Source organism: Colletotrichum scovillei, assembly GCF_011075155.1.
Source record: "Colletotrichum scovillei strain TJNH1 chromosome Unknown Contig00002, whole genome shotgun sequence".
In the NCBI taxonomy this organism is placed as follows: Eukaryota; Fungi; Ascomycota; class Sordariomycetes; order Glomerellales; family Glomerellaceae; genus Colletotrichum; species Colletotrichum scovillei.
Genome location: NW_023336260.1, coordinates 1,684,507 through 1,695,962, shown reverse-complemented (window position 1 = coordinate 1,695,962; position 11,456 = coordinate 1,684,507). Strand labels below are relative to the sequence as shown.

Below are 11,456 nucleotides of genomic sequence, written 5' to 3'. Positions count from 1 at the left end.
TGTCTCTCTTTTATCGCTGCATCGTTCGTCTTGGCCTCGCACATATTCGTGCCTTCGATGTGCGGGATAGAGAACGGAGTTGGTGAAGAGGGTTTTGCACTCTGCCCTTGAATTGGTTGAAGTTAAGAGGTAAGATACCTTATATAAGGGCCGAACACAGTCAGTCGTAAGCGGAAGGAAGTCATCCAAGGCGAGCGATATCAATGCCCAGAACCATCCGGTGGTAAGGCCGGACTAGAACTCCTGATTGAGATTGATATGAGCCTACTTCTAGTAATTAGTAACATATCTCTATCAAGGGGACTAGAGCGAACACTTGCAGTAGAGAGCTCTATTTAAACGTGCCTGGGTTCGGTAAGTTCGAGTCGAAAGAAGCAGAACACATCGGAGTAACGAAGTACAACCGCGATGGGCTCGTGGTAGCTCAGCCACCGGCTCCTATCGGAGGTCTAAATCCGAACCGACAGGCACCGAGGCAGCCTTGGCACTATCGATAAAGGTACAAGCATCAATCGAACGCCCATGCTACGTACCCTTACTTAGTTCGTAAATGTTCGTGACGAATACGTTCGAGCCGAAGCGAGGTGACGCAAATAAGACTATAAAAGTTCTTTACTAAGCGGCTCTTACTATGTCGCGATTATTCGTAACGAACACTTTAATACTGACTAGTTACCTTTGACGACTTCCGTCGCTGTGGACGTATGAAACCGTGTCCCCAAAATACGCCTATAGCCAAGGAATTACATTGCGTTTTCTATACATAAGAGGGCGAGGAGACGAACTTGTTGTAAGAAGAAGAGGCCGTTACCTTAGTTAGTAACCTGACGGACTGCGCTATAGTTATCACGGCCGGCAAGGTTTCCGAATCTAGGTAGCACGTTCGAGCGAAAGTAGAGTGAAGTGAACAAGGTGATAAGTGTCCTTGAGTAGCATTGGTAAGCACCCCTCGTTAAAGTCGTGGTTGTCAGTAACGGTTGCATTCGAGTCAAAGCAAAGTGAAGTAAACAAGGTAATAAGCGTCATTAAGTAGCTTTGATAAGTATCCCCCGTTATAGTCGTGGTTTTCAGTAACGAATACCTTCGAGCCAAAGCGTGGCAAAGCGAACGAGACGATAAGCGGCTCTAAGCAGCTTTAGTGGTTGAATGAGACGTTCGAGGTTGAGCCTTTGTGGTGTCTCACCATCGATAATGCCTCCCGTAGAATACCCCTCTACTTGCAACCACTGCAAGTGGTCCATCTGTTTCTGTCGTTCTCGTCTCTCTTTCAAGTGAATTGACTGCCTTTTATAGGTTTGGGAACGATTGGAAGCAGCCATCTTATGAGTTGTAGATACTCGCTAGACTCATCCCCTCGCTAGAGACGTTAGGTTATGCCCTCCATCCAGCCTCTTATCTAAAGCTTCCTCGCAAGACACCTCAACCTCACATAGCTAATCATCTCCCCATCTCCCGGAATCTTACAAACATGTCTCAACACCTCCACAATCTCCCTCACAGTCTCCTCCCTCTGTCCGCCTTCCTCTGGCACCGCATCCAACAGCTCCTTGCCCATCAACCTCACCCACCCTTCCACGCCGCCCTTATCAGCCGTCGTCGGCCTCCACTCCCTCTCGACTTTCAACACCTCCCACCCGCCGACCTCCTTCTCGAGCACCGTCTTCAACCACTCTTCATCGGGGAAGAACCAGGGGTCTACGGCGACGGCCTTCTCCATGCCCACGCGCCGCGCGACGGCCATGACGATGGCGGTGCGCATCTCGGCTACGTTGCCCAGCCCGCCCATTTCGAGGGCGAAGGTGCCGCCTGGGAGGAGGGCGTCGCGGATGGCGGTGAAGACGGGGATGTGGGAGCCCGGTGGCCGGAGGATCCAGTGGAGGGCTGCGTTTGAGAAGGCTTTTGTGAAGGTTGGGGTGTGGAGGGTTGGTGTTGAGGAGGTTGTGATCTTTGTTGCGTCGAGGACTGGAGAGGGGGAAGCGTTAGTCAAGGTTCGGGTTGCTCCAGTATGTCTGGGTAGTGTGATGAAGAGAGGAGAGGAGAGAGTAAGTAGAGATGTACCTTCGAATTCGCAGTTTGAGAGGCCTGCTGCCGAGACGGCCTTTTTGGCGGCGGAAATCATGCCTGGGGAGGCATCGATGCCGTGGAGGGAGCCTTTCCCTTGGGAGAGGACCTTTCCGAACTCGACGTCTAGGACGCCATCTATCTGGTCGTTAGTGTGCTATTGCTACGAAGCGGCTTTCACATCATTGAGTGGCCTGATGTATGGGGGTTCAGGAGGAGACTCACCACCGCAGCCGACGTCGAGGATGACATCGTCCTTTTGCACGTCGAGCCACTGTACCACCTTCGTCGCCAGCTTGGGGACAAAGGAGGCGGAGTGCTGGTAGGCCTGGATGTTTGTGTCAATCTCAGATGCTCCATTGTGGATGGCTGTGAACTGATAAGGCTTACCTCGGATGACCACTTATCCTCTTTTTGTTCAGCCATGTTCGATCTGTAATTTTGGTATTGATAAGCTCGTCAGAAGCGTGTGTGACTGAGACGGATTTGGTATCTACGAGAGTGAATAACGCAGGTTTATATAACTTTTGATGTCTCTATCGACTTACACGCAATCTGAAGTTTAAGTGGGATGAGTGAAGTTGGGAGGATGCGACGACCGTCCGAGATCGGACCTGCTCGACGGCCGCACACTGCCCCCGCATCTTCCCTCCTCCGACTAACCTTCACGGCACGGGGATCCGACGTTCAAGATTGCAGCTCACAAACATGACATGGACCTATATCCGGAATCCAATTTGGGGGCTTATGACTGGGTTCTATCCAATGATCTGTTCTACATTATACGTCGGTTGCGAAACCGGCGTAGGTAAATGATTTGTTAATTTTGTCTTTAGTTGACACAATCATTAGCTACGATAATTTGTCTGCCTCATCATATTGACTCCGATCTCACAAAATTAGTCAATGTCCAACAGCTTGTACTTTTCATCGCCCAAAGCATCCTCAACCCTCTGCATCAGTGACAGCACCTTCTCCTCCTCCAACCTCCTTCCTACTACCTGAACGCCAACGGGCAGGCCGTGCATATCCTTGGCATCGTACAGCTTATACGCACCATACGCCACGCCATTGAGCTTCTTGATGTTAAAGTCCGCGGGGAGCTGGTCCAGATCCTTGTCGACGTGTGTCACAGGGAGGACACCGGCGGTGTAGTCGAGCTAGATAGTTGATTAGCCACTCACAGTTTCTCAAAAGAAGACAATGGAAGAAGAACAGAAACTCACCAGGTTGAAAAGGAACGTGTACCCGCAGCTACTACACGCGTCCTTCATCCCATCATGCGGCACAGCAGGCGTAGCATTAGGCGGCGTGATCAAAAAGTCCACCTCCGCCTTGTTCCACCACTCGAACCACTGGTTCCGGTACGCCTCCCGCCGCGCGACGAGCTTCCAGTTCTCAAACGCCGACTGCGGCCGCCAGTCCCGGACGAGACCCGCCCAGACGTCGTCGCGGCGGACGTACTTCACCCAGAGGTAGTAGAGATACCGCAAGGGGCTGGCGAGGTTCATCAGGAACTTCATCTGCGCGGCGCCCGGGTCGTTCCACTCCCCCGTGCGGAAGAAGGTGCTGAACATCTGGCACCCGTCGGCGTTCAACGCCAGGGCGGCGATCTTGAGGCCCTCGTAGGGGGAGGGCGGGCTGATCTCGACGATCTCGTGGCCCTGCTTGCGCAGCGCGTTCTCCACCATCTCCAGCGCGCGCCGGCACGCCGGGCTGGGGTCCACGACGCCGTCGGTGCGCATCACGCCGACGCGGAGCTTCTTCTTGTCGGACAGCCACGTCTTTTCCGTCTCGGAACGCCACGCCAGCGGGTGGACGCTGTAGTCGTACTCCCACGGCTTCATCCCCACCACGGCGCGCGTGAAATACCGCAGGTCGTCGAGCGTCCTCGTCATGGGGCTGTACACGGACGGCACGCCCTCCTGGCCCGGCATGCTCGTGCAGAAACCCAGCTTCGGCCACCGGCCTGTGGAGCAGCGGAGGCTGTAGCACCCCGAGAAATGTGCCGGCGCCCGCACGCTGCCCGCGACGTCGCTGCCGATGCCGATGCGGCCGCCCATGGCGAGGAGGGCGGACTCGCCGCCCGTGGAGCCGCCGGGTGAGTAGCGGCTGTTGTGTGGGTTCGTGCAGCGGCCCCAGACGTCGTTTGTGGACTCGAAGCTGAGGAGGGTGATGGGCAGGTTCGTCTTCACGTAGGGGACGGCGCCGGCGTCCTTGAGGAGGCGGACGACGGGCCCGTCGGCGGCCGTCTTGTTGCCCACGAAGCTGCTGAAGCCGACGGTGGTGTCGTAGCCGCCGACGACGATTGTGTCTTTGAGGCTGACGGGGATGCCGGCCAGCGGGCCCTTGAGGTTGACGGAGCCGTCGGCCACCCACTTCTCGGCGGACTCGAGCATGACCTCGGTGAGGCAGTTTGTGCGCTCGTGGGCCTTGAGGGCTACTTTACCGTAGGTTTTGAGAATGTCAATGGGCTGGAGGACGGTCTTGTGGACATCTTGGACGAGTTCCTCGATAGGTTTGTCTAGGATCTGGCGGTCTTGTTGTGAAAAGGGACCTTTGTAGGCCGTGAGGCGGCGGATTCTGTCCGCGCGTTCGGATTGCTTGAAGTTGCTATTTTCTTGGTGTTAGTGAACCTCGGGGGGTTTAGGCACGGGTGGGATGGCGAACCAGTCACGACGGTGTTGGAGATAGTCGAATGGGTAGACCATCTTGTATGTGGAGGGTACTAAGTCCTGGGTATATGGTAATTGGGCGTTGCTATGACTATGAGATAAGGGTGAAGTTGTCCTTGACTCTGTGAAAACCCGCAATGTCGAGTGAGAAGAAAGTGAAGGTTTGTTGTAAGATGATGGATGCAAGATGAGAGCTTGGGACTTATCAAGGGAGAGGAAGAGAAAGAGAAGAGCCCGGCGTTGGGGTCGAGGTACTTACACGCTCGGTCACGGGTAGCCGGCGGAGTCGCGGGGAAGCCCCGCTCCCCTTATCGGCCGCTGGGGTAAAAGGGCGTAAGGCGCGCTGTACAGACTCTGGAGCGTGCTAAGGGTAGGGCACCTTGAGGTGAGGAGAGGTACCTCGCCTGCCACCTTATCTTTGGCCCGCTGATATCCGCCTGAAACTTCCCTGCTGGGCAAGTAAATGCGTCGGTGAGCCGGTGGACCACAACCAACAACACCAGGGCCTCCCCGCATGTCGGGTCCAAGGTGAGCCAGCTGCGCTTGCATGTTTCATTATCAAATCAATTCCTCTGGCGTGGGTTCGTGTTATTGAGAGGTCCATGTGTCCTATGGCGGGTATATTAACGAGTGGTGGCTTACCCCGGGTTTTACGCCATGACTGTCATGTCACTGAGACACGCGTGCCTGGCATTAGTGGCATGAGCTACGTTGAATGTAAGATGAATTCATCTCAGGTGCGAAAGAAGAACTTTTCATGATCAATTTTGTTCCCGAATGCCCAAATGCCGCCGCTAAATGTACCTCTGCTAACCCCAAGACTACCACCTCACAAAACCGGTCTTCTCTCGTTCCTGTAGTGATCCGCAATCAAGAACGCCAACTCGAGCGCCTGCTTCTCATTCAGTCTCGGGTCGCAGAAACTCGTGTAGTTGGTCGACAAATCATCCTCGTCCAGCCCCTCGCTACCACCCAGACACTCCGTCACGGCATCACCAGTGAGCTCGAGGTGGACGCCGCCGAGGTAACTCTTCTGCTCCTTGTGGATGCGCAGCGTCTCCTGCAGCTCCTCAAAGATGTCGCGGAAGCGCCGCGTCTTGATGCCGCCGCCCGTCGAGACCGTGTTGCCGTGCATGGGGTCGCACTGCCAGACCACGCAGCGGTGGTACTCGCTGTCCTCGACGGCGCGGATGTGCGCCGGCAGCAGCGAGCGCACTTTCGAGGCGCCGTACCGCGTGATGAGGGTGATCTTGCCGGGCTCCTTGTCCGGGTTGAGGGCGCGCAGCAGGGCGAGGAGGTCGTCCACCGGCGTGGTGGGTCCGACTTTGATGCCGATCGGATTGGCGATGCCGCGGAAGAACTCGACGTGGGCGCCGTCGATCTGCCGGGTGCGGTCGCCGATCCAGAGGAAATGGGCCGAGGTGTCGTAGTACTCCTTCTTGGTCTCGGTGGGGCCGTTGCTGCTGTCGTTCCGGGGGCCGTTGCCGTTTGCTGTGGGACGCGGGACGGGCGTCTCCAGGAGGCGGGTCAGCGGCTGCTCGTACTCGAGAAGGAGGCCCTCGTGGCTAGTGAAGAGGTCGACAGTGTCCAACTTGTCGCTCCGGTCGGCGCCGATGGTGTGGAGGAAGCGGAGCATGTCTGTGAGGGAGAGAACGGCCTCGGAGTACTTTCTCTTGAGCTCCGGGTCCCGGACATGGCCCAGACCCCAGTCCAGCGGCTTGTGGAGATCGGCGATGCCTGATGAGAGGCATGCTCTGATGTAGTTGAGGGTTGCCGAAGAATACTGGTAGGCCCTTTGGTGTTGGTTAGCTCTGGTGGTGACACATGATTTGTCTCATTGCATGACTCACTTCACGAGTCTCTGCGGGTCAATTTCACGCTCATCAACGTGGAAGCCGTTGAGAATGTCACCGCGGAATGAAGGCATCTCCACACCGTCAACCATTTCTGTAGGGCTCGATCTGGGCTTGGCATACTGGCCAGCCATACGGCCAATGCGCACCACGCGCTTGTCGGCACCCCAAACGAGAACCAGACTCATCTGCAGCAGCAGCTTAATCTTTGACTCGATTGCATTGGGCTCGCAGTAGTCGAACAGCTCCGCGCAGTCACCGCCCTGGAGCAGGAAAGCCTCGCCGAGTGCCACATCACGCAGGTGCTGCTTGAGTGCGACAATTTCCTTTGGGTGGACAATGGGGGGTAGCCGTCCCAATTCTTTGACGGACTTTTTCAAGCCGGCTTCGTCTGGGTAGGCGGGAGCTTGCTTGATGGGTTTTGAGCGCCAGGAGTCAGGCGACCATTCTGCGGAGGAAGACATGGTGTGGTGTGTTATGTTGGTGACTGTATTGGTGACTCAGGATGGAGTTGTGGACAGTCAAGTGGTGCCGGGCTGGTTCGTCGCCAAAACTGACGTAGAGGGAAGTTGGAGAAATAGTAGGTAAGTCAACTTGAAGAAGAATGAGCAATGGCTTTCAAATTGATTCAGCTTGGAAGTCATGGCAATAGGGCAAGAGTCTTGGTATATGTACCTTGGTGAGTCAACAGCAAACTGGATGACTGGTTCAAAGGCGCATGGAACAGTAAGTGATCGAATCTGGATACTCCGCTGTACCTACCTTACTAGGAAGTGAATTGGACCGGTGAGTGGGATGAATGCGAGCAGAAAAATCCTTAATAACGGGCAAGGGCCTGTTCACCTGCAACGGTGTGCTTGCTTCGCTCGAAATTGGCCAATGGAAACGAGAGGGACGGAACCGAAGAGAGCAAAGCAAATTCAGGAACCAGACCATCCGTCAAACCCTGCGTGTTTGTGTGTCGAGTTTGTGGTGTGCGTCGCCGTCTGGTGCTAAACCTGAGAAAATAAAGTTGTACATTGTCCTCCTCCAGGGCAACGCTATGCCGAGGCGTACCGACCTACCTCGAACGCTCACCATCGGTGTAAGCGACACGCCGCACACCTCCCCTCAGCTGCGGAAAGGTGAGGTAAGGTAAGGTACGTACCATAAGGAAGCTCCCCCTCCCCGCCCCCACCTAAACCTGCCCCACCACAAATTCGATTCCAACGGGAAAGAGCTGTCTCTGCGCCGCCGCGTGGTGTCCGACTGTCCACACAACGTCACAGCTCTTCAACCACACGATAATAGTCCCGCCCCTCGAATCCTGACCCAAAGGCACCTAAACCGAACGAATTTCTAATCGCCGATTCCGTCCGCCGCACACAATGTCTGAGAAGCAGCCCCCCACTGTTGTCGAGGGTGCCACGGCCGGCGATGTTGAGGAGGAGGTCCAGCCCGCAAAGTCAGCCGAGGACCGCAAGGCGGCGTCCGCCCTCGCCAGCCTCGATGCCGGCGGCGATGATTCGGGAAGCGGCCAGGTCGATGTCGATGCCGCCCAGAAGGCGATCAAGGGTCTCGGTGGCGCCACTGCTGCCAAGAAGGAGGTGAAGAACGTTAAGGTCGATGCCGCCGATGTTGCCCTGCTGGTTAGTCAACCTACCCACCTGATACGCGCGATGGAAGACGGTCAAGAGATGGGAGATCAGATTAGGGGAGCAGACAGAGATCCACAGGACTTTGGGAATGAGACAAAGGAGTACAGGCTGACAAGGACATAGGTTGACGAATTGGAGCTCACCAAGCCCAAGGCGACGGAGCTGCTCAAGGCCAACGACGGAGACGCGGTTAAGGCGATGAAAGCGTACCTGCGCTCATGAATAGGTTGGCATGATCGACGGCTGGCATGGTTATAGACTTCGGAGTAAAAGTTTTAGGTTATGTTTGTTGAGGCCCAGGATTACACATGTTATTCAATGGTTCGTCTCTGTCCGCTTTTCGGCACAGTTCCTTACCACGGCAAGGCTAACTTTTATGTTCTTTAGATCAGATGACCAAAGTCTCGAGCTTCAAATAGAATTGGACGCCCTTTCTCCCAAAGTGGACAGTATGGAACGTCACTCGTTTCTACCAAAACTGCGTGCTCAGCGTGATTCGACTTGAACCAGATTCCGCCCTTGACAGCTTATACCCTTCAACGAACGCCGACTTCTTACCGTCACTGACATTGATACACAAAGCTGGTCCATGAACAGCATTCACATTGACTCCCCAATGACGCAAAATCTAGTCTCCCCTCGTCCTGGGCATGATGTCCTCCATCTGAACGCACTTCGGCTCCCACAAATCCGTCTCATCGCCCATCCATATCGGACTCCGCCCCGGCATCCCACGCCCAGGCGGCCCGGTATGGTTCCCTCCATACCCAGGTCCCCGACCCCGATATGGCGGCGGCGGCGGCCGATCATATCCAGGCTCCGTCCCGTTGCCCGGTCCACCCTCCGGCGGCGGCCTAGGTCTCCTGCCGCCAAACATGGACCTTAACAAAGGCCACATGGGGATATAGCACCGCTCATCCCACCCGCACACCTCCCGGCACCGGATGAACTCTTCTTCCCATCCAACCCACGCCCGGAGCCGCCTCACCCCGTCCGCCCACTCTCCACCCGCAGCCTTCAGCTCCGACGTCTCCCCTCGCTCGAGATCATACCAAGCCCTCTCGACACCGAACCCAACCTCGAGCAACACCCCGCAGATTCCGCCCATGACCTCCTCAACCGCGTCCCTCAGATCCCGCTCCCTCACGCTCAGCGGTAGATCAACCATCAACCTCGTATACCGATACCGACACCGGGAATACGTCTCCGCAAATAGCGCGCCCCGGACATCCCACGTTTGCCTGTCAATCTCGCCCGGATACTCCAGAAACGAGACGAGGAACATGTGGCTCTGCCCACGCAACTTGTACAACCACTCCCTCACCGCCGTCACATTCCCCCAGTCGCCGCCATCGCCATCGCCGCCGCCGAACCTGGCACCCTCCTCCATAACCATCAAATGCCCAGCCGTCCGCTGCACAATCTCCCCCATGGAACTCACCCACTCCATCCCGCTACACCCCCCCTCGCCCACAAGCGCATCCCTCAACATCACCTCCGTCTCCCACCTCATCCCCGCCGCCGCCTCCGCCGTCACATTCTCCAAATGATGCATCCTCCTCCGCCTCCCAAGCTTCGCCAACGCCTCACTCCGGTTGCCAACACTCTGCCTATCACTCCAATACCCTTCCGCAGTGAGATTCAACCGCGCCCGCTCCTCCTCCGCAATGGTCCCCCAGAACCGATCCGCGTACCAGCTCGTGATCCCGCACCCCAGCACCCGCGCCCGCGTCTCCCCTTTGCCCTGCCCGAGCCCATTGGACCCGTAGTGCCACGTCGCGGAGGCGAACCACCCCCAACCCTGCGTTTGCAGGAACGGCTCCCGCTCGGCGGGACCCATGATCCCGCGCCAGTTGGGCGGCATCGGCGGACGGGAAGGGCTCACGGGGCGGTCTGTTAGTGTAGGCTGCGGCGGGAGCGGATACACCGACGTAGGAACCCCTTCTTCGCCATGGGCTCTCCCACCAACCTTCACGGATCCCTCAACCTCATCCCTCTCTGTCGTCTTCTCCTCTCCATCATCCTGCTTCAACTGCGGCGCAGTAACATTTCCCCTCCCAACCAACCTCAAACTCCCACCGCCCCCAAAATCACACCAAATCATCTCGAACCCCGTATTCATCCTCACAACCCCCTCAAATCCCCACCCGGGCCCCCGTAGTCCCTTCTCCAGCAACCAGTCGCAGAGCCCCATGGCCCTCTCGTACTCGGGCTCCAATCCGCGCCATGGACTTCCTCCGTCACTCTGCGGCCCCGAGACGTTGCCGTATAAATGCAACATCTGGGTGTCAAGCTGTCCCAGCCCCATCAGCGCCGCGGACTCGCCGTCAAAGTAGAGCGCTTTCACGGGCCGCGTGGTTTGGTACGTGAGCATGAAGCTCTGGCGCGTGCTGCCCATGATGCCGTAGGCCATTTCTCTGGAATAGGGGGTTTTCCGTGTTAGCTCGCCCGAGCCCAGGTTAAGAAAAGGTAGGTCAATCTCATCCAACGAGGGCTTCGATCATGATCACGCGAACACAACTGTACATCATTCCACATCACTCAAAATTCACCACCGCCATCAGAGTTCCACGTACGGACTTGGGGGAAAGTGCTGCTAAAAAAAGAAAATAGAAGAAAATAAAAATAAAACTCACATATCAAAAGCAAGCCACTCCGGACTTGGCACATCCTCCTCATCCATCCGCCCGTGATAAAACAGCGTAAACGCGGGTACCTCCACCGCCGCCATCGTGTGCCCGTTGGGGAACACGGTGTTGCTCCACTGCTGGAGCAGGCCGTACGCCGAAGCGAACAGGTGCGGCGCCGGCGACGAGTAGTTCAGCCTTGCGTACCATGATGATGGGCCTAGACCAGCATCGTCACTGCTTTTTGGCGATGCTGTAAACGGCGATGAAGGTCCGGCTTCGTCTTGCGATGTCGGATATGATGGCGATGATACACCCACGGGTTTCTGTACCTCATCCGCCGCAAAGGCGTCCGCTGCGGCGCATTGGACAGCCAGCAGCGACGCCGTCAAGGCTCGCAGTGAGCGCATCTTCTTCGCAGTCGATTCTATAAAGTGCAAATAAAGATTTATGAGCAATCACAACGAAAGAAAAAAGAAGCAAAAAAGTCTAGATTATCATCTTCGCCACAATCCAAATGGAGTATCAAAGCTCAGAGTCTCATGTGTGTCGGATGGATCTTCCTTATCAATCAATCAATGCCTCTCCCCCGGGCCACCGAGT

At 56.3% G+C, this 11,456-nt stretch overlaps 5 protein-coding genes across 5 annotated transcripts; 1 reads left to right on the top strand and 4 right to left on the bottom strand.

Annotated features, from left to right (window-relative positions):
- Positions 1-1,235: 1,235 nt before the first annotated feature.
- Positions 1,236-2,605, bottom strand: HER10_EVM0012301 (methyltransferase). The gene is made up of 4 exons (XM_035481698.1): positions 2,452-2,605; positions 2,287-2,389; positions 2,059-2,199; positions 1,236-1,962 (listed from the first exon to the last, which is right to left on the bottom strand). The coding sequence occupies exons 1-4, from the start codon at positions 2,485-2,487 to the stop codon at positions 1,397-1,399; spliced, it is 846 nt and encodes a 281-aa protein (XP_035337785.1). The 5' UTR covers positions 2,488-2,605; the 3' UTR covers positions 1,236-1,396.
- Positions 2,606-2,916: 311 nt separating this feature from the next.
- HER10_EVM0008359 (amidase) lies at positions 2,917-4,930 on the bottom strand. The gene is made up of 3 exons (XM_035477884.1): positions 4,732-4,930; positions 3,288-4,674; positions 2,917-3,221 (listed from the first exon to the last, which is right to left on the bottom strand). Exons 1-3 carry the CDS (start codon positions 4,770-4,772, stop codon positions 2,961-2,963), a joined length of 1,689 nt encoding a protein of 562 aa, XP_035337440.1. The 5' UTR covers positions 4,773-4,930; the 3' UTR covers positions 2,917-2,960.
- A 575-nt stretch (positions 4,931-5,505) lies between these two features.
- On the bottom strand, positions 5,506-8,333 carry HER10_EVM0004559 (phospho-2-dehydro-3-deoxyheptonate aldolase). The gene is made up of 2 exons (XM_035482960.1): positions 6,587-8,333; positions 5,506-6,529 (listed from the first exon to the last, which is right to left on the bottom strand). Exons 1-2 carry the CDS (start codon positions 7,051-7,053, stop codon positions 5,566-5,568), a joined length of 1,431 nt encoding a protein of 476 aa, XP_035337135.1. The 5' UTR covers positions 7,054-8,333; the 3' UTR covers positions 5,506-5,565.
- On the top strand, positions 7,957-8,448 carry HER10_EVM0009592 (uncharacterized protein; the record flags this gene model as incomplete). The annotated part of the gene is made up of 2 exons (XM_035479077.1): positions 7,957-8,217; positions 8,350-8,448. 2 exons carry the CDS (start codon positions 7,957-7,959, stop codon positions 8,446-8,448), a joined length of 360 nt encoding a protein of 119 aa, XP_035337549.1.
- Positions 8,449-8,854: 406 nt separating this feature from the next.
- Positions 8,855-11,263, bottom strand: HER10_EVM0013420 (uncharacterized protein; the record flags this gene model as incomplete). The annotated part of the gene is made up of 4 exons (XM_035482779.1): positions 8,855-9,815; positions 9,921-10,280; positions 10,338-10,643; positions 10,863-11,263. 4 exons carry the CDS (start codon positions 11,261-11,263, stop codon positions 8,855-8,857), a joined length of 2,028 nt encoding a protein of 675 aa, XP_035337873.1.
- Between the last annotated feature and the right edge of the window lie 193 nt (positions 11,264-11,456).